Genomic DNA, 20,155 nt, shown 5'->3' with positions numbered 1-20,155 from the left:
TAGTGGTTAAGTGCGCGGGCTCTAATCTGGGAGAACCGGGTTTGATTCCCCACTCCTCCACTTGCACCTGGCTGGGTGACCTTGGGCAAACCCTAGTTCTGTCAGAGCTGTTCTTGAAAAAGAGCCGTTTCTGTCAGAGCTCTCTCAGTCCCACCTACCTCCCAGGGTGCCTGTTGTGGGGAGGGGAAGGGAAAGGGATTGCAAGCTGCTCTGAGACTCCAAGTGAAGGGCGGGGTATAAATCCAATCTCCTCCTCCTCTTCCTTCTAAGTCATTAAATACATAATAATATGTGTTTTCCATTTCCTCCTTGTTATATTTTCAGGCTTTCTGTTCTTTATGCCCTCTGGTGTTCTCAGATACATGCAAAAAGAGGGTGTTCCCCCTCCACCTTTTATGCAGTATTTAATTTGTTAACTTACAAAATTGGTATCTCACTTTTCTGCCCTTAGAAGGGCTACCAAGGAGGCTAACAATTCAAATCACGCATGACGCGTGGGGGTGGGAAGGGCCGTCTGGTCACAGCCAACTTAACGGCAACCCCACAAAGTTTTCAAGGGAAGAGACATTCAGAGGTGGTTTGCCATGGCCTGCCTCTGTGGTCTCCCATCCAAGTACTAACCGGGGCCGACCCTGCTTAGCTTCTGAGATCTGACGAGATCGGGCCAGACTGGCCCATCCAAGTCGGGGCACCTCTATGATAAAAACACCTATATATTTTACTGCTCCTCTTTGCTCTCTAACATTCTTTTCATTGATTTGAACCCTGGTCCCTGTCAGGAGCTGCGGTGGCTCAAGTGGTTAAGACGCTGAACTGCAGGCTGTGGAAGGTCAGTAGTTCAGCAGTTCGAGACCCGAGTGTGCCGTATGACGGAGTGAGCTCCCCTCTCTAGTTCCAGCTCCTGCCAACCCAGCAGTTCGAAAGCAATAAATTGCAAGCAGATAAATAGGTACCACTTTGGTGGGAAGGTAACAGCATTCTGTGTGCCTTGGTATTTAGTCATGCCGGCCACACGACCACGGAAATGTCTTCGGACAGCGCTGGCTCTTCGGCTTGGAAACGGAGATGAGCACCGCAACCCTAGAGTCGGACTCGACTAGCTTTCGAGCAAGGGAACCTTTACCTTTACCCTGTCGGGTACTGCTTTGGAGACTTTAGCAAGTGGGAAAGCATCTTGTGCACTTTTACGTACAGGACACATTTCCCCCCTTACCTTCCTCCTCACTCCTATCCCCCTCCAAGTTCTTTTCTGTTTTTAAAATCTCTGACCGCCTGTTGTCGTGTTTCAGCCACCTGAACCTCTCAGCCATGCAGGAGGCAGCGGCGTTCCTGGCAGGCACCCACGACTTCAGCACCTTCCGCTCGGCCAGCAACGAGCAACCCGTGAGAAGCCCTGTCCGGACCCTGACGCGGGCGGAAGTCAGACCCTCCTCCGGTTTCCTCTTGCATCACAGCCAGGACAGGTGAGAACCGTTGGCGCGCTCGACATCCCGCACGCCGGTCTGCGACCTGCATGTTCCCTCCAGATCACACGGCACGCTTTTCCTCCGCGTGGCCGATGGGGCGGCTCCGCTTGGCTCGGTTTCGGTAAATCGTAGGGATGCGTGAGAAGCTCAGCTGTTGTCCTCCCGTTCACCCTGCCTGGAGGCATTACTTTTTTTATATAGGTCAGCGAAAACAAAATAGGATAAAGCTCGGCTTTATCCCGTCGTTTTGCTTGACTATCTTTTTTGTGTGTGTGTGGCTTTGCTTTGCAGCCACCACAAAAGAGTATAGCTTCTCGCTAATGGCACGTCCAGCCTGTGTTGTCATGATGCCTCTTAATCTCATTTGGGTTGATTAGGTGTTGCGTAATAAATTTGGTATGTGTAGCTGTCCCTTTCGCAACGAAAGAGCAGGGGCTGTCGGGCCCAGTGTTCCCTCTAAGCTGAGTTAGTGTGAGCCAGCTCACCGTTTTTTAGCGTCCAGCTCATGCATTTCTGCCTTCACTCAGGAAGGAGGGCTCCAGAGCAAACCGATTTATGCCGCAGCCAAATGGCTCGCTCACAACTTTAACGCCAGTCGCTCACAAAGTAGAATTTTTGCTCACAAGACCCCACAGCTTAGAGGGAGCATTGGTCAGGCCGTAGATCCGGGTGGCCAGTCGTGTTGGTCTGAAGCAGTAGAACAGATTTAGAGTCCAGGGGCACTTTTAAGACCAACAAAGGTTTATTCAGGGTATGAGCTTTCGTCTGCAAAACACACGTCTTCAAATACAATGGAATGGGAGGTAAGGCTCAAACTTATAGCTGGGCTGAACAGCAAAATTAGAGGGTGTTTGAAGATATGCGAGAACAGAACTACACCACAAACTAAGGTGACAAGGTCAACAACAGTTGTAAAGCAATAAATACGTTGAAAGAAGTCTGAGACCCTCCATTCACTCGGGCCGCAGTGGCTGTCATTGGGTGGGGTGGCATTTCAGCACCACGGACAGGTCCTCCGTCTCTCCCTCGGGGCTCCTGTTCCCAGACGTGGCCTTCCTTCTTCCTCTCCTCCCCTCTCCCCTTTTAGCTCCTTCATCCTTGCCTAAGAAGAGACCGATCATCCTTGCAAGGCTCAATCCCAGTAACGAAATTAAATACCGTCAAATATTTAGGGAGCGCTTCTCGTTCGTGCCCCTGTGCGCTGTGAGTTCCTTTCCCTTTCCCTTTCGGACCGGCCCCGTTCCTTTCTAGTTTAAAGGGCCCCTGTGAGTTCCTTTCCCTTTCCCTTTTGGACCGGCCCCGTTCCTTTCTAGTTTAAATCAACCCCCTCTTCTCTTTCTGGCTTCCTCTCCCGGAAAATAACCCCAGGTTCTGAGTTTGGCTCTTCTGGCTTTGCATTTCAAAGTCAAATTCAACCTTTTCTGTGGAGCTGAGAAGTTGCCAGCTCCTCCGAGCAGATTCTCGGGCGCCTGAGTCTTGTTGCGGAGAAACAAGTTGTGTTTGGGGGCCAGAACTGGCATCCGATGCTTTGCGGAGGATTTTTCTTTCCTCGCAAGTCGTGACGGGGAAATCTGGAAAGTCAGGAGGAGCCCTTGGGGGTCTTAGGGTTCGATCCGAAGGCAAACGACGCAGCTCTGCTGCTCAAGCTAAGCATGGTCAGGATCAGTGTTCCCTCTAATCTGAGTTAGTGTGAGCTAGCTCACAGTTTTTTAGCCTCCGGCTTTACACATTTTTGTCTCAGGAAGGATGGCTCCAGGGCAAACCAATTTATGCAGTAGCCGAATCGCTCACTCACAACTTTAATGCTCACAAAGTAGAATTCTTGGTCACAGGACTCCGCAGCTTAGCGGGAGCATTGGTCAGGATGTGAGACCTCTGGGAGCCTGATGGGTACAGCCCTGGTGGACACACAGTGGCCAGCCAGTTCCTCTGGAGGGCCAACAACAGGGCAGAGAGGCCAAGGCCTTCATTAGAACATCAGAAGAGCCCTGCTGGATCAAACCAGTGGTCCATGTAGCTCAGCATCCTGTCTCACACAGTGGCCAGCCAGTTCCTCTGGAGGGCCAACAACAGGGCAGAGAGGCCAAGGCCTTCATTAGAACATCAGAAGAGCCCTGCTGGATCAAACCAGTGGTCCATCTAGTCCCGCATCCGGTCTCACACAGTGGCCAACCAGTTCCTCTGGAGGTTCAACAACAAGGCAGAGAGCCCAAGGCCTTCATTAGAACATCAGAAGAGCCCTGCTGGATCAGACCAGAGGTCCATCTAGTCCAGCATCCTGTCTCACACAGTGGCCAAGCAGTTCCTCTGGAGGGCCAACAACAGGGCAGAGAGGCTGAGGCCTTCATTAGAACATCAGAAGAGCCCTGCTGGATTAGACCATCAGTGGTCCATCTAGTCCAGCATCCTGTCTCACACAGTGGCCAAGCAGTTCCTCTGGAGGGCCAACAACAGGGCAGAGAGGCCAAGGCCTTCATTAGAACATCAGAAGAGCCCTGCTGGATTAGACCAGTGGTCCATCTAGTCCGACTCTAGGGTTGCGGTGCTCATCTCCGTTTTAAAGCCGAAGAGCCTGCACTGTCCGAAGACGTTTCCGTGGTCATGTGGCCGGCATGACTAAACACCAAGGCGCACGGAACGCTGTTAAAGTCGGATTCGACTGGCTTTCGAGCAAGGGAACCTTTACTTTACTTTTTACCATCTAGTCCAGCATCCTGTCTCACACAGTGGCCAACCAGCTCCTCTGGAGGGCCAACAACAGGGCATAGAGGCCGAGGCCTTCCCCAAAAATAACACAGAAGAGCCAAGCCAGATCAGGCCAGTAGTACATCTAGTCCAGCATCTTGTCTCACACCGTGGGCAGCCAGTTCCTCTAGAGGGCCAACAACAGGGCATAGAGGCCGAGGCCTTCATAAGAACTTCAGAAGAGCCCTGCTGGATTAGGCCGGTGGTCCACCTAGTCCAGCATCCCGTCTCACACAGTGGCCAACCACTTCCTCTGGAGGGCCAACAACAGGGCAGAGAGGCCGAGGCCTTCCCCTGATGCTGCCACCTGGCACCAGGATTCAGAGGTTGACTGCCTCTGAATGTGGAGGTTCCCCTCAGTCACCATGGCGAGTAGCCGTCTCACTGAGAGACAGGCTTTATCCTTGCCTTGAAACGTCCCTTTGGCCCGCCTCATCCATCATTCCGAAGGAGAATGGATGCCGTCTCCTTCAGAATATTTGATTTTTTTTTACGAAATGTATGTGTATGTATATATATGTTGCATTTTCAAGATTTTGACCATCTGAAGCGGGGTAGGGTGGGGGGATGGAGGAGGAAAGCACTCTTCTTGTTTGGAAACCCACACGATTCCTGTTGTTTCGTTTTCTCTTGCCCGCTTGGGGCTGCCAGGCTGTGGGAGGTGCACCAGCTGTTGACAAGAGTGATGAGTTTTCATGTGATCAGAAAGGGGAATTGGGTTCGGGGGCTGTGATGTCACGGGGGGGGACTCGTGGGAGACTCTGGAGCTGGGCCATGGGTGGGGGGGTTGGAGATTGCTAAGCAGCCGACAGATTGTGTTGGTTACATTTAGAAGAAGAAGAAGAAGAGAAGAAGAGTTGGCTTTGAGACACCGCTTTTCGCTACCCGAAGGAGTCTCAGAGCGGCTCACAATCTCCTTTCCCTTCCCTTCCCCACAGCAGACACCCTGCGAGGCGGGTGGGGCTGAGAGAGTTCTCTCGAGGACTGCTCTTGGGAGAACAGTTCTGAATGAACTTGTGACTGATCCAAGGTCACCCAGCCGGCTGGACGTGGAGGAGCGGGGAAATCAAACCCGGTTCCCCCAGGTTAGAGTCCACCGCTCTTAACCACTACACCAAACTCTTAGCCACTATACCAGTCATTTCAATCATTAAAAGCCACTTTAGCAAAAAAATAAAATGCCAGTGACTCTTTGCTCACATGTGTTGTATTGGTCAAGGTCCCTGAGAGAAGAATCTGAGGAAGGGAGCAGAGGAGGTCTAGAGTTCGAATTCTGCTTCAAACAGGTGGTGGTGGGGTACTGGGGCAAACAGCTCTGCCTTTCAGAGCTCCCTTTCCACACCGAAATTCTGAGAATAACAATCATAATAACAGTGGGCTAGAGCAGGGTCCCCCCAACCTTCTTGAGCCTGCAGGCGCCTTTGGAGTTCTGATGCCGCACGGCGGGCGCAACCACAAAATGGCTGCCACAGAATGGATGCTGCACGAGGCGGAGCCAGACGCAAAACAACTGGCGCAGCGTCCCTTCAGTCACCCCGTGACGATCCTTGTGCTGCGTGGTGGCAGCTGCCGCCAAAGCAAAGCGACGTTAAAAAAAAAATAATAAAACCTGCACAGCCCATCAGCTCTCCGGTGACCAATCAGAAGCCTTGCTTGAGAAAAGCCCGTCTTGGTCCTGCCCACTTTCTAGAAATACCTGGCGGGCAACGTGAAAGGGGTCGTTGGGAGCCCTGGTGTACACATGCGCCACCTTGTGGACCTCCGGAATGGAGAATGAACACGCGTAGGGTTCTAGTGGATACCCCATCCGTACCAACGGGGTCTCCTCTGACTGGTAGAATCTCTTAAGGGTCCCAAGGAGGGAAAGGTCTTTCCCAACACCTACCTCCTAAGTCCTCTCTTTAATCCTCCCGAGCGAATGGCCATCAAAATATCTTGTGGCAGTGAGTTCCATAAGGTCATAATGTGTCACGTTTCCTCTACCTTTTACCTCCTCGATCCTGCCGCAGTGTGTAAGCGGGCTACTTCTCTCTACTTGTTAAGAATTGCTCCTTCTGAGCGTATTTTTCAAATGTGCTGAGGTTGGCTTTTCAGCTAGTCTGCCGTAGTCTGCTGCGTGGGGCGATGCATTCTACAAAATCCATCGGGGACGGCTGGTGATGAATAGTATCCCCGCACACACACAAAATCACATGTTAGGTATTAAGGACCTGTTTTTTCCAGCCTGCTTGCTCTCAGTGGTATTTGATTTTGGGCTGGTTGGTTCTGCTTGGGGAGGGGGGGAGGGATGTGGTATTGGAGCAGGAGGCAAGTAGCTAGATATCGATTTGAGGGAGCGAATCAGAAGCAGAAAGTCTAGAAACCATCATGTCTTCGAATCATTCCTGTATTCCAGAATCTGGAACTTGTCTTAAGAATTGTATATCCTGGCTTTCTGGGGGTTTTCCCCCCCCAACTGCTATTTTTAAAGCTGCCAGTCCTCAAGAGGGTTTTCAAAACCCTTCGCTCCTTCCCACCCAACCCTGCGAGGTCCTGAAAGAATGCAACTGGCCCAAGGTCACTTAGCTGCAGAGGCAAGTGAGGATTCGAACTCTGGTCTCCGAGTCGCACGCTCTGATAACTGTACTGCACTTCAGGTTGGTTTTGTTTTGAAGGAGGGGCGCGGCTAACAGGAGGCAGGGGCTTGGTGCTGATTGTGTGTGGTCCAAAGGAAGAAGAGTGAAGCGTCCACATTGCAAGCTTTAATTGGTAGGTGTGAGCCGGCATGGTGTAGTGGTTAGAGCGTCTGACAGGTTCGAATCCCCACTCTTCCGTGGAAGCTTGCAAGGTGACCTTGCGCCAGTATCCGTCTCCCTCCTCTCCTGAGCAAAGTGCCCGCTTCCCCCTTCCGTAAAACAATGTTCTTTTGAGGGTCTACAGAGCCCGGTCCCTTAAGTCTGATCCATCAAGGTTAGGAATGGAACCTCCAGCTATGGAGGCAATATACCTCTGACACGTCTTTACCTCTGAGATTCCTGTCCTCTGAATGGGAGCCTATGAAATTCCCTGCTGGATCAGACCGTGAGCTCTTCCTGAGAGCCAGTTTGGTGCGGTGGTTCAGAGCGCGGACTCTAATCTGGGAGAGCCGGGTTCGATTCCCCACTCCTCCACATACAGCTGCTGGTGTGACCTTGGGCTAGTCACAAGTTCTCTCGGAGCTGTTCTCTTTGAGGGAGGGGATCAAGTAATGGAGACAGCTGGCCTGTCCCTCGTGTCTAAGAGCTGTTCTCTCAAGGGCAGTCCTCAAAAGAGTTCTCTCAGCCCCGCCTACCTCACAGGGTGTCTGTTGTGGGGAGGGGAAGGGAAAGGAGTTTGTAAGCCACTTTGAGACTCTTTTGGGTAGTGAAGGGTGGGGTATACATCCAATCTCTTCTTCCAGTCCGGTGTGCTAAGTGTGGCCAGAAAAATGTTTCTGGGAAGCCCTCCAGGAGGGCATAAAGACCTTCTCCATGGAGCTCGTCTGCAGAGATGCACTGCCTCTGAATCTGGAGGTTCCATTCCTCACCTTTACGGATCAGACCTGAGGGAGGAGGCCCTGTGGGTCCTCGAAAGGACATCACTTTCCTTTGCTGATCTGAAGCTCGCGTGTGTACTGGGCAGCTCTTATCTCTCCTCACTGTGGTTTTAACACTGCTCTTCTTTCTCTCTCCTTCCAGAGAGCTGAGGTTTTGGGAGCTGGAATTCCAAGGCCGGTCATTTCTCTACAAGCAGGTACTGTGCAAGATGACATCACAAAGTCTCTTTTTCGGCTCTTTCTTCCTGATCGCTCCCCCCCCACACACACACAGTTCATTCTGCCTCTGCTTGAGCCAAGGGGAGCTTCAGAACTGCTTCCTTTGGGGGGGGAGACTTCCGGTGTCTTTGCAGTCCCCACTTTATTGGGAAATGTACAGGTTGAGCAGGGGGTTCAGGGGTGCCCGGAGTCAGCCCACGGGCAGGGTGTGCTAGGGCCGCAGCCGTCGTCGTCACCCTTCCGTAGTAAAAGCTGGCTCCTGATCGGTCCCTATAAAGTCAACAGAAGCCAACTGGGGCATAAATTGTTAGAGTAGATCACAGTCAGAGGATGTGCTTTGACAATACTGAAATACACCCACATTAAATAAAGCCAGTAGGTAGACAGAAAATTAGCAAACTAACTAGTAATAATGTGGCGAGTTCAGGGCAGGCACCCTTGGGAGCCAGTGCGGTGCAGTAGTTAGAGCGTCTGACTAGGACCTGGGAGACCCAGGTTCGAATCCCCTGTCTGCCATGAAAGCTTGCTATCTCTAATTTGGGAGAACCAGGTTTGAGTCCCCACTCCTTCACATGCAGCTGCTGGTGTGACCTTGGGTCAGTCACAAGTTCTCTCAGAGCTGTTCTCTCAAGGGCAGCTCTGGAAAGAGCTCTCTCAGCCCCGCCTACCTCACTGGGTGTCTGTTGTGAGGAGGGGAAGGGAAAGGAGATTGTAAGCGGCTCTTAGACTCCTTCGGGTAGTGAAGGGCAGGGGGTATAAATCCAGCCTCCTCTTCTTCTTGCTGGGTGACCTTGGGGCAATCACATACTCTCTCAGTTGTCGTAAGGCTAAATCAGAGGCTAAGAGAACCATGTAAGGATCTTTGGGACCCCATTAGGGAGAAAGGCAGGGTAGAGACGAACTAATTAAAAGGCAGCAAGGTGGGAGATGGGCAGATCTGTGCTACCGTGGGCCACGATCCGTCTGGGAGCTTCTCCTGCACAAGACACACTGGACGGACTCCCACGGGGGAAGAAGTGTGTCCATGCTGCACATGCACACACACGGGTTTCTGCAGAGGTCCTTCAGTGCTCCTTCTCATTCCAGTGAAGCATGTGTGGGAGAACGGCTGAAACGTTGCCCCAAAGCATCACTGCTTAGCTGTACAGTGCCCTCTGGTGGTGAAGACTGGAAGAGCCACGTCTGTTACCATTCTTAACAAACCTCGATTAACGTTATCGGGCCGACCTGCGGCTCGAGGCACTCAGCCCTCCCCATAGTAAAAAGGCTTAAGAAGAAAAAACCATAAACAAGTCATCTAAAAACATCATTACAAAAGGCATCGCCTAAAACTTGTCCAATACCCCCACCCCCAAACTCCGCGATACAGGGTCGCAGCTGGTGGTCATTTGTTGCGGCCAAGAAGCGAGTGTGAAACCAGTTTGGTTTTAGCCCAGAAGTACTAATAAGGACTGTGTTAAGTTTGCAAACCTGGGGGTGGGGATAAATGCCATTTTCATCTTGCTCTGGGGTGGGGTGACCAGTTTGAACCCTGGTTCGAAACCACGCTGTTCTACTACGGAGCCCCTTCTCTGCATTTCTTTTTTCAAGTCCGTAGCAGGTAGCTCTTTATTTCTCCCCAACGGAGACCCAGAGCAACTTATATCATTCTCCTCTCCTTCTTGTTATCCTCACAGCAACCCTGTGAGGTAGGTTAGGCTGAAGAGCATGTGACCGGCCCAAGGTCACCCAGCAGGCCTCCAAGCCAGAGTGGGGATTTGAACCTGGGTATCTCAGATCCAAGTCCAATATTTTAACAACTACCCCATACTGGCTCTCTATCACTTGCAATAGCAGTGGAGGAAACCGGCACCAATTATGTTTCTCCTGTTATAAGTCTTGTTGAAGGGACAGGATATCAATGCAGTCCGAACGACTGATTTGGGGTCAAGTTAGGCACCCATGACAGCCCCACAGTGGTGTGGAAGGGAGAGGGGAGGACTAGAAGGAGGCAGGAATGTGGGAGGAAGGGGAAAGGACAAGTCAGCTGGGGGGGGGGGGTCATTCACCTTCCCGTGAACCAGCGTTCTGTCATAATGAAGGATGCTGTGAACACCCTTAGCTGCATTTGATAAATTCACGGAGAAGAAATCTAATCAGTCCAGCTGAATGGAGCCTCCATGGTCAGAGGCAGTATACCTCCGAGTATCACCGAGGGAGGCAGAAAAGGGGGAAGGGCAGTCGCCTTCACACCCTGCTCGTGGGCTTCTTGATTTAGTAGGATGCTGGGCTACAGGGATGTCCAGTCCGATCGAGCAGGAAGCTGCTAGGGTTCTCATGTTGCCATCGAAACTGCCTTCTTGGGGGGTGGGGTGTCACACCCTTAGTCCCTCTCGCTTCGACTAGTAGCCGCTCTCCAAGGTCTCGGGCACGGGTCTCTTTGAAGTCTGCCGTCTGAATACGGTCTGTCTGTCTTAGCAGAGCAACATATTAGGAGGAGGATAAGTCTATCAGTGGCTATTAGCCATGGTGGCTGAGGGGAACCTCCACATTCAGAGGCACCGAACCTCTGAATCCCAGAGCCAAGAGTAAGGCCTCAGCCTCTCTGCCCTGTTTTTGGTTCTCCAGAGGAACTGGCGGACCACAGTGTGAGACAGGATGCGGGACTAGATGGACCGCTGGTCTGATCCAGCAGGGCTTTTCTTATGTTCTTAGGAAGGCCTCGGCCTCTCTGCCCTTTTGCTGGCCCTCCAGAGGAACTGGCTGGCCACTGTGTGAGATGGGATGCTGGACTGATGGTCTGATCCAGTAGGGCTCTTCTGTGTTATTACTGGGGAAGGCCTCGGCCTCTCTGCCCTGTTGTTGGCCCTCCAGAGGAACTGTTTGGCCTCTCTGTGAGACAGGATGCTGGACTAGACGGACCATTGGTCTGATCCAGCTGGGCTCTTCTGATGTTCTTACAAAGGCCTCGGCCTCTCTGCCCTGTTGTTAGCTATCCAGAGAAACTGGCTGGCCACTGTGTGAGACAGGATGCTGGACTGATGCAGCTGGGCTCTTCTGATGTCCTGAAACACCCCAGCGAGTGTGTTGTATTTCCCCGGAGTGTAACTGAACTTGGGTGACTTGGTGGGGGGGGGGGCCCTGCATTCCTCCCCCGCTTTGTTCCAGGTTGACATTTTGCCTGTCACGAGGGGATGTGGTTGGTGGGTGTTTTGGTTAGGGCACTTTCACTTGCACACCACCCTCCGTCTTCCTGTCCCCCCCAGAAACAGCACCCAAACTGGTTGCATAATGGAGCTTGCAAGCCCTCCCCGCCGGCTTTCCTCGCTTGCAGAAATCTCTCGCTGGCGGGAGGAGGTGGGCGGCAGCACAGTTTCGGCTGCCGTCGTTCGGCTTCAGGTCACGATCCACCCACGAGAGCCTCACACCTGCCGGAGCTGCGTTTCCCCCAGCAGGTTGAGTCGGCGGGCGAGGAGGGGGTCACGACTCGTGGCGAACGGAAAGACGGTGAAGAAAGTTTCCTTCGATGAAACTGACAGGCGGCCGCCGTCTGGGTGGGCGGGAGGTGTCTCTGCTCACGGGCCCTGGAACGTTTTTTATTGCGTTTCGAAGCTGATGTAATTGACTCGCTGGGTCTGATCCAAAAATCCACGTGGCCCAGCTCCCAGCATCCAGCCTGGCTCAGCCAGAAACCTCTCGGAAGCCCACCAGCAGGGCAAGAGGGTTATCCCTTGGGGTTCTTTGCGGGTGACATTCAGAACTGTGAGACCCAGGTTCGAATCCCTACTCTGCCATGAGAGCTTGCTGCCAATCACGTGCTTTCAGCCTAACCCACCTCACAGGGTTGTTGTGAGGATAAAAATGGAGAAGCACGTCATCAGCTGCTTCGGAGGGCCAGTGTTGGTGTCGTGATTAGGAGCGTGGACTCTTATCTGGGAGGACCGGGTTTGATTCCCCACTCCTCCACATGCAGCTGCTGGTGTGACCTTGGGTCAGTCACAAGTCCTCTCACAGCTGTTCTCTCAAGGGCAGTCCTCGAAAAAGCTCTCTTAGTCCCAACTGCCTCACAGGGTGTCTGCTGTGGGGAAGGGAAAGGAGATTGTAAGGTGCTCTGAGACTCCTTCGGGTAGTGAAGGGCGGGGTATACATCCAGTCTCCTCCTGCATATTGTACTCCAGTGAGGATCCAGTAGTTTATCTCTTATTACCTCCTATTTGGCCTTGGGACAGCCAACCACAAGATCATAGATATGTCTGTGGGCAGTCTGGAACATGCAGAAATTTAGATCCCACGTTGGGTCCCGAGGTACTTGGGAGCAGTGTTCCCTCTAAACTGAGTCAGTGTGAGCTAGCTCACAGTTTCTTAGCCTCCGGCTCACACATTTTTGTCTCGGCTCAGGAAGGAGGGCTCCAGAGCAAACTAATTCCTGCAGCAGCCAAATCACTCACTCACGACTTTCATGCCAGTAGCTCACAAAGTAGAATTTTTGCTCACAAGACTCCACAGCTTAGAGGGAACATTGCTTGGGAGGAAGGTGACGGACGTCTTCTAACTCAGAAGGCTTTGGGGATGGAGGCGTCTTAGCTGTTAGGGGTGGGATTCAGCCTCTGGCAAACTCGAGTCCAAAGCAGCTGTGGCAGAGCGAGTTAAGAAGAGACTGGGTCGATACCCCGCCCTTCACTCAGAGCGGCTTACAATCTCCTTCCCCTCCCCCTCCCCACAACAGACACCCTGTGAGAGCTCTTTCGAGAACTGCCCTTGAGAGAACAGCTCTGAGAGAGCTTGTGACCGACGTAAGGTCACGCCAGCAGCTGCTTGTGGAGCAGCAGGGAATCAAACCCAGATCTCCCACTACACCAAACTGGCTCTCTAGGCAGAGCTCATTAGCTGGCTGGCCCTGTAAGAGGCACGTAGGATCCCTGCGGGGCTTGTGACCGGTGCTTCAAGCAGGGACGTTGAGCTTGGACTCTGACATTCTCGTCTTGTATTGGCCAGCATCCACTCTCTGCCACAAAGCCTGCAGGTTGAGTGGCATTACTTACAGCTGGTCGATTTTTAGTCACACACACCCTGTTTTATTCTAGGTGCGGCGGATGGCCGGCGTGCTGGTGGCCGTGGGGCAGAACCGACTGCAGCCCCACCACGTGAAGAGTCTCCTGGAGGCCAGGGACCTGATGGCTTATCCCCTGAACACCATCGCGCCAGCCCAGGGGCTCTTTCTCAAGGAGGTGGAGTACTGCGAAGATGGTGAGTGACCCCCCTCCCTTTCTCATCAGCGCTTTGGGGGCTTCCTGCTTTCGGCTGTTCCACTCCAAGCCGTGAACACCGGCTGCCAGGTAAACCTCCGGGAGCCGTAAACAGAGGACCTGCAGAAGCATGGCTTTGTGCCCATCTCCTCCTCTCTTGGGGTGGGCACAGCACTCAGCAGTTGAAGGACCTGGTAATGGAAGGACTCTGCCAGGCAGAGGGCTCTTTAACCCGTTCTCGGGGCAGCAATGAGAGCCAGTTTGGTGTAGTGGTTAAGAGCACAAATTCTAATCCGGGAGGACCGGGTTTGATTCCCCACTCCACCACATGCAGCCAGCTGGGTGACCTTGGGGCAGTCACAAGTTCTCTCAGAGCTGTTCTCTCAAGGGCAGTTCTCGAGAGAGCTCTCTCAGCCTCGCCTACCTCATAGGGTGTCTGCTGTGGGGAGGGGAAGGAGATTGTAAGCCCCTCTGAGACTCCTTCGGGCAGTGGAGGGCGGGATATAAATCCAATCTCCTCTTCTTATTGTTATTTACCTCTCTTGTTTTTGCAGATTTGGAGACAGGAACGACAGAGGTAGAATTACAGTCCGGTTGTATGGACCACGAACCCGTGGAAGAACACTAGTGCCATTTCGGGGGGGTAGTCTAGGAGTGCACCCTGTTTGCCCCTTAGGCATGTCAGTCCCCCCCCCCCCATCTGCAGGTCATTGCCGATACAGACATGAGCATCTCTCTGCAAAACAAGCCAGCGCTGCCTGGAGGAAAACGCAGCCCTAAAATGAGGGGAAAACGAGACTGAAACTCAAGCCGTAAGCCTGGGTTGTCTACTTTGCGGCCGTCCGACAGAATTTGCGCTGCTGGGCAGAACGCATTGCACTTGGGATTTTGAGATTGATTTTGTACGAAGCGAGCACCTAGTCCTTCTCGGGGCAGCGATGGGTTTGGGGAGATATGGGGTGCAGAACAGGTCCTGGAAGAGCACAGCTCCTGGCTGACTCCCTGGGATGGCTGAGCAGCTGCTCTCGCACAGCGGCAAAGGGGGTGAGCTGAGAAGCGGGAGACCCCCGGACGGATTCTCGCCTCTGCACCCTGCTCCCAAGCCGGCCTCGGGCAAACCGCTCCTGTGTCACAGCCGCCGCAGAACTGGGCTATCTTGTCAGGTTGTTGTTATTGTTGCTGCGGGGAGCTTCCCGAAATGGTGCACACTGACTGCTCCGAATCGTCTGAAGTGCTAGTTGAACGCTAAAGGTTATTTAAAAAGAACTGGCACAAAGTAAGAGAGTGGTGCGTCTTGCCAAAAATAAAAAGTGCTTTTAAGTTTTTGCCGTCCTTTTCACACGGACTCCCTTGCTTGTGTCGGTGCAGAGGATTTCAGTTCCAAGCAGAATTGCTCCAGTTTGGTGTAGTGGTTAGGGGCGCGGACTCTAATCTGGGAGAACCGGGTCTGATTCCCCGCTCCTCCACATGCAGCTGCTGGTGTGATCTCGGGTCAGTCACAAGTTCTCCCAGAGCTGTTCTCTCACAAGCAGTCCCCGAGAGAGCTCTCTCAGCACCACCTGCCTCACAGGGTGTCTGTTGTGGGGAGGGGAAGGGAAAGGAGATTGTAAGCTGCTCTGAGACTCCTTCGAGGAGTGAAGGGCAGGGTGTAAATCCAATCTCCTTCTTCCGTTGACCAAGAAGGTTTTCAGGTATTCAGCTTTGGAGACGAAAGGAACTTTGACTCTCCAAAGCTCAAACCCCGAAAACCTTGGTCTCTCAGGTGCTCCTGGACTTGAATCGAGCAGTTCCAAACAGGACTCTCCAGTCGCATGGCACTGCCTTGTACAAGGCCAGATGGGCAGCAGCTCTCCAGGGTCTCAGGCAGAGGTCTTTCCCAAAACCCACTACACGGTTTAAAACTGGAGATGCCGGGGATTGAACCTGGGACCTTCTGCAGGCCAGGCAGATGCTCTGCCACTCAGCCACAGCTCTTCCCTGACCATCCTAAACACATGGAGCCGATGTTCTCATGAAGGCCTCGGCCTCTATGCCCCGTTGTTGGCCCTTCAGAGGAACTGGTCGGCCACTGTGTGAGACAGGATGCTGGACCAGATGGGCCACTGGTCTGATCCAGCAGGTCTCTTCTGATGTTCTAATGAAGGCCTCAGCCTCTATGCCCCGTTGTTGGCCCTCCAGAGGAACTGGTCGGCCACTGTGTGAGACAGGATGCTGGACCAGATGGGCCACTGGTCTGATCCAGCAGGTCTCTTCTGATGTTCTAATGAAGGCCTCAGCCTCTATGCCCCGTTGTTGGCCCTCCAGAGGAACTGGTCGGCCACTGTGTGAGACGGGATGCTGGACTAAAGGGACCCTCATTGGCCTGATCCAGCAGGGCTCTTCTGATGGGAGCCACCAGGTCCGGCTGCAGCTCGCTCGTACCGCCTTGCAGCCTCCGCTTCCACTGCAAACCTCAGCCTTGGGGCTTTGCTCGTCACTTCCTGTGGCTTCTTACTGTGGAACAGAGGTGGTGGCTTCTCTTCCCCTCGCCGAGCAGCACAGAAGCAACTTGCAGCAGTACCCTCATTCCAAGAGGAGAGGAGCGAGGGGAGGCACGGAGTCCTGGCCAGCCCCCTCCCGAGGAACGGCTCGTTCGGCGGAAGGACAGGGAGGATCGCTCAAGCTGGTAAGTCCCTCCCCCCCAATCTGCCAAGGATTGCTTGCATGGGAGGGCGCCAAGTTCACAGCCGGCGGAGGTCTCTCTCCTTTGGGTTCTATTCGGTTCGATCCAGAATTTGCATTTCCAGCCAGCCTTCAGAGGCTCTCTTAGGGCAAGAAGCACTGGCTGTGCCCAGTCCCAAGCTTCCGTCAGCAGAAAGGCCATCTTTAGTCATCACAGGGCATCACTGCCAAAGGGCCCCTGATCAGTGTTCCCTCTAAGCTGTGGAGTCTTGTGAGCAAAAATTCTGCTTTGCGAGCTACTGGCACTAAAGTTGTGAGCGAGCGATTTGGCTGCTGCATAAATCAGTCTGCTCTGGAGCCCTCCTTCCTGAGCGAAGACAAGAATGTGTGAGCCGGAGGCTAAAAAACTGTGAGCTAGCTCACACTAACTCAGCTTAGAGGGAACACTGGGCCCCATCGTATCCAGCAGTGTGGCATCCAGTGGCACCAAGCCACATCTCTGAGCAGGCGTGTGAAGCAGCAGCGTCTCCCCCCCATCCCGTGGCCCTAGCACACGGTAGAAGACAGACTGGATTTATACCCCGCCCTTCACTCGGCGTCTCAGAGTGGCTTACCATCTCCTTTCCGCTCCCCAGAACAGACACCCTGTGAGGCAGGTGGGGCTGAGGGAGCTCTCTCGAGAACCGCCCTTGAGAGAACAGCTCTGAGAGAACTTGTGACTGACCCAAGGTCACGCCAGCAGCTGCCTGTAGAGAAGTGGGGAATCAAACGCAGTTCTCCCAGATTAGAGTCCTCGCTCCTAACCCCTACGCCAAACTGGCTCGGAGGTGGACTGCAGAGAACAGCTCTGAAAGAACTTGTGACCGACCCAAGGTCACGCCAGCAGCTGCATGTAGAGAAGTGGGGAATCAAACGCAGTTCTCCCAGATTAGAGTCCTCGCTCCTAACCCCTACGCCAAACTGGCTTGGAGGTGGACTGCAAGAACATGGAGGATCCATGAGGAAAGGCTGATGAGTCTGGGGCTTTTCCGTTTAGAAAAGAGATGGGTGGTGGTGGCGGCATGATCAAGGTTTATAAAATTATGCACAGGGTGGACAGAGTTGGTAAAGAGAAATTTTTCTCCCTCTCCCAAAACACTAGAACTCGAGGGCGTCCGGTGAAGTTGACGGGCAGTAGGTTCAGGACAGGCAAAAGGAAAGACCACTTTACGCAGAAAGTGACGAAAATGTGGGATTCGCTGCCAGAGACTGTTGTGATGGCCGCAGGAGCGAACAGCTTTAAAAGGCAATTAGATAGATACATGGAGGACTAGACGGACCCCTGGTCTGATCCAGATCCTCATCCAACACTTTAACCACTACAGTATGGTGGCTTCTCCATGCACTTGTCCAGCTGATCTCAGAAGCCATCTAAATCAGTGGCTGTCGCTGCTGATGGGTGCCGATGATTTTGGCCAGTTCTTGAATCTGTTCAGGATGCTGGACTGGATGGACCGCTGGTCTGATCCAGCAGGGCTCCTTCATCCTTACAGCCTCGCTTCTGATCGTCTTCTGGTCTGTCTGGAATCCCCTTTCCAAGCAGAGTCAGCCAGCCAGCCAGCCACGTGGCTCCAGGGAGCCCAAACAGGGCACAAAAGCAGGGTCATTCAGTAGTGCCAGAGAAGAGTAGAAATGTCCTCCCCGCGGGATTTTGTAGCCCCTCTTCTAAGGCCTTCCCCCTAACCCTCTTTCTCCTAAACACCCCAACAATTTCCCTGTGCCCCACAGCAAAGGCACGCGGGCTCCCTCGGTTGCCTTCACCCCTTGCTTCACTTGCTTGGGTTTATGCTGATCAGAAGCAATTTATGGTCTAAGGCAAAGGCCGGTGAAACCCTGCTGCCCAGGGGTCATCGACACAGGAGAGATGTCATCCTGCTTTTTGGGGGGAAGGGTAGGGACTGAAAAAAGTTCAAGTGGCACCTTTAACACCAACAGAGTTTTATTCTAGGGGAAGGGATTGTTTAACCTTTTCTGCCCCTCCCTCTCGTTTGGTGTCGTTGTTAGGAGCGCGGACTCTAATCTGGGAGAAACCGGGATGTCAGGTAGCCCTGTCATGGGTCTGGAATGTGGAGAGGTGCCCTCCTGTTTTCGGTCTCCCTCTCCCTGGCTCACCAACTGTTTGCTATCTTATGCTTGACCTTGTAGATGCTCCAGCTGCAGTTTTACTCGGCTGGGAAAGTTAACGGCTTTCGCTTTGCCTGCTTGCTTTGCCCGCTCGCGCGAGATGTATCCATTGGCTCATGCTTACCGGGGGGATGTTTGAGTCTAGTATAAGTCAAAGGCCCTAGTATTGGCAGCCATTCCTGACACAAGCTGTACACGTGTCTCCAGTACTGGATTTACCAATAAACAATTATCTTCTCATGAAGCCGTGTGTTGAGTAACCTGGCTAAGGACCCTGACACCGGGTTTGATTTCCCACTCCTCCACATGCAGCTGCTGGGTGATAAGTCACAGTTAGAGGTGTTCTCTCAAGAGCAGTTCTCGAAGGGGCTCTCTCAGCCCTGCCTACCTCACAGGGTGTCTGCTGTGAGGAGACGAAGGGAAAGGAGACTGTAAGCCGCTCTGAGACTCCGAGTGAAGGTCAGGTATAAAACCAATCTGTTCTTCTTCTTCTACAATCTCAGCCCTGCCAGTTTAACATCCTTTCTCTGCCTTGCAGCTTTGTTCCGTCTGTTAACCTGGAAGAACAAGACAAAAGAAGTCCAAACCCCTTCCAGAAGCCGAACCTTCAGACTTGTCGGGATGGGACGTTAAATGACCTCCGATCTTCCGGAGAAGAAGGCAATCCTCTCCAGGCGCCATGGAAGAGAGAGACCCGTCCAATGTGACGCTGGCCAACGCCAGTTCCCAGTGCCTCCTCCAAGCGGACTTCCAGTACTCCTTCTTCCCCGCCGTCTACAGCACGGTCTTTGTCTTGGGCCTGCTGGAAAACGTGGCGGCCTTCTACCTCCTGACCTGCAAGACGGCCGGTGCCCCCCGCTCCTTTGTCTACCTCGTCAACCTGGCCGTGGTGGACACCTTGTTCGTCTGCGTCTTGCCTTTCAAGATCCACTACCACCTCGGCCGCAACGACTGGATCTTCGGCGACGTGGCCTGCAGGGTCACCGGCAGCGTGTACTTCGTCAACATCTACCTCAGCATCGCCTTCTTCACCTGCATCTGCGTCGACCGCTACGTGGCGGTCCTCCACCCCTTTGCGTACATCCGGATCAAGAGTGGGCATTACGGGATGGTCTCCGCGCTCCTCTGGGGAGTGGCGCTGGGAGTGGCGGTTCCGCTGGTCCTGGGAGGGCCCCTGACCTCCCGAAAGGGTAACCAGACGGTCTGTTTCGAAAGCTTCGGAGCGGGCAGCTGGAGGGGGCGGATGGTGCCTTACAACGTCTGTGCCCTGGTGTTTGGCTTCGCCATCCCCTTCGTGGTCATCTTGATCAGCTATCCCCTCATCGCCAGGCGTATCTCCCGCATCCCCCGCAGCGCCCGCAAGACGAAAGCCCTGGGCACCATCTACCTGATCCTCCTCATCTGCACGACCTGCTTCCTTCCCTACCACCTCACCCACCTCCTCCACTTCCTGATGCGGGCCGGCCTCATCCGGGACTGCCGCTTTGCTGCCTTTATTTACGGAATGCGCCGGGTCACCTTGGCGCTGGTCAGCTTCAACTGCTGCCTGAACCCGATTCTCTACTACTTCACTTCGGCCAGCGGGCGGTGGCGCTGCAGGCTGCGCTTCAGACCGAGGGCCGTCGCGGTCTACACCGTCAGCGGGAGGCGGAACCGCGAGGACTCCGGCGCTCGTGGAACCCGGCAGCGGGATTACGTGGGTGGGGTGACCTGGTCGAGGGTGCCGCAGCAGATTGGTGGACCTTAAAGAGAAACTGCGTGGCTTAAGCTTGCGGGAGGTCCCAACTTCCTCCAGTTCAATGGCCTCGGGCAGAAGAGGAGATTGGAGTTATGCCCCGCCTTTTGCTACCCAAGGGAGTCTCAGAACGGTTTACAATCTCCTTTCCCTTCCCCTCCCCACAACAGGCACCCTGGCTGCGGTCACACACGCTAAATAATCCACTTTCCAACTGGATTTTGCCAGTTCACACAGTAAAAATCCAGTTGGAAAGTGCACTGGAAGTGGATTATTTAGTGTGTGTGACCGCAGCCCCTGTGAGGTAGGGGGGGCCGAGAGAGCTCTTTCGAGGACTGCCCTTGAGAGAACAGCTCTGCGAGAACTTGTGACTGACCCCATGTCACAC

At 53.6% G+C, this 20,155-nt stretch overlaps 2 protein-coding genes across 2 annotated transcripts in view; both read left to right on the top strand.

Moving 5' to 3' along the window:
* PUSL1 (pseudouridylate synthase-like 1) overlaps positions 1–14,530 on the top strand; it is a 34,051-nt gene extending 19,521 nt beyond the window's left edge. Inside the window, exons 4-7 of the mRNA XM_015420606.1 lie at positions 1,290–1,463; positions 7,907–7,961; positions 13,047–13,209; positions 13,763–14,530. Of these exons, the coding sequence (XP_015276092.1) occupies positions 1,290–1,463; positions 7,907–7,961; positions 13,047–13,209; positions 13,763–13,836 (466 nt within the window). The 3' untranslated portion in view covers positions 13,837–14,530. The remainder of the gene's footprint in view (positions 1–1,289; positions 1,464–7,906; positions 7,962–13,046; positions 13,210–13,762) is intronic.
* Positions 14,531–18,711: 4,181 nt separating this feature from the next.
* On the top strand, positions 18,712–19,779 carry LOC107118301 (lysophosphatidic acid receptor 6-like). Its single transcript, XM_015420605.1, has one exon. It carries the CDS (start codon positions 18,712–18,714, stop codon positions 19,777–19,779), a length of 1,068 nt encoding a protein of 355 aa, XP_015276091.1.
* The last annotated feature ends 376 nt before the right edge of the window (positions 19,780–20,155 follow it).

The sequence above is a fragment of the Gekko japonicus genome, unplaced genomic scaffold (genome assembly GCF_001447785.1).
Source record: "Gekko japonicus isolate JY-2015 unplaced genomic scaffold, Gekko_japonicus_V1.1 scaffold908, whole genome shotgun sequence".
Classification (NCBI taxonomy): domain Eukaryota; kingdom Metazoa; phylum Chordata; class Lepidosauria; order Squamata; family Gekkonidae; genus Gekko; species Gekko japonicus.
This window is presented reverse-complemented; position numbering and strand designations above follow the sequence as displayed.

Excerpts from the sequence above, each read along its gene's own strand:
- LOC107118301 (XM_015420605.1), top strand. The coding sequence starts at position 18,712 with ATGGAAGAGAGAGACCCGTCCAATGTGACGCTGGCCAACGCCAGTTCC.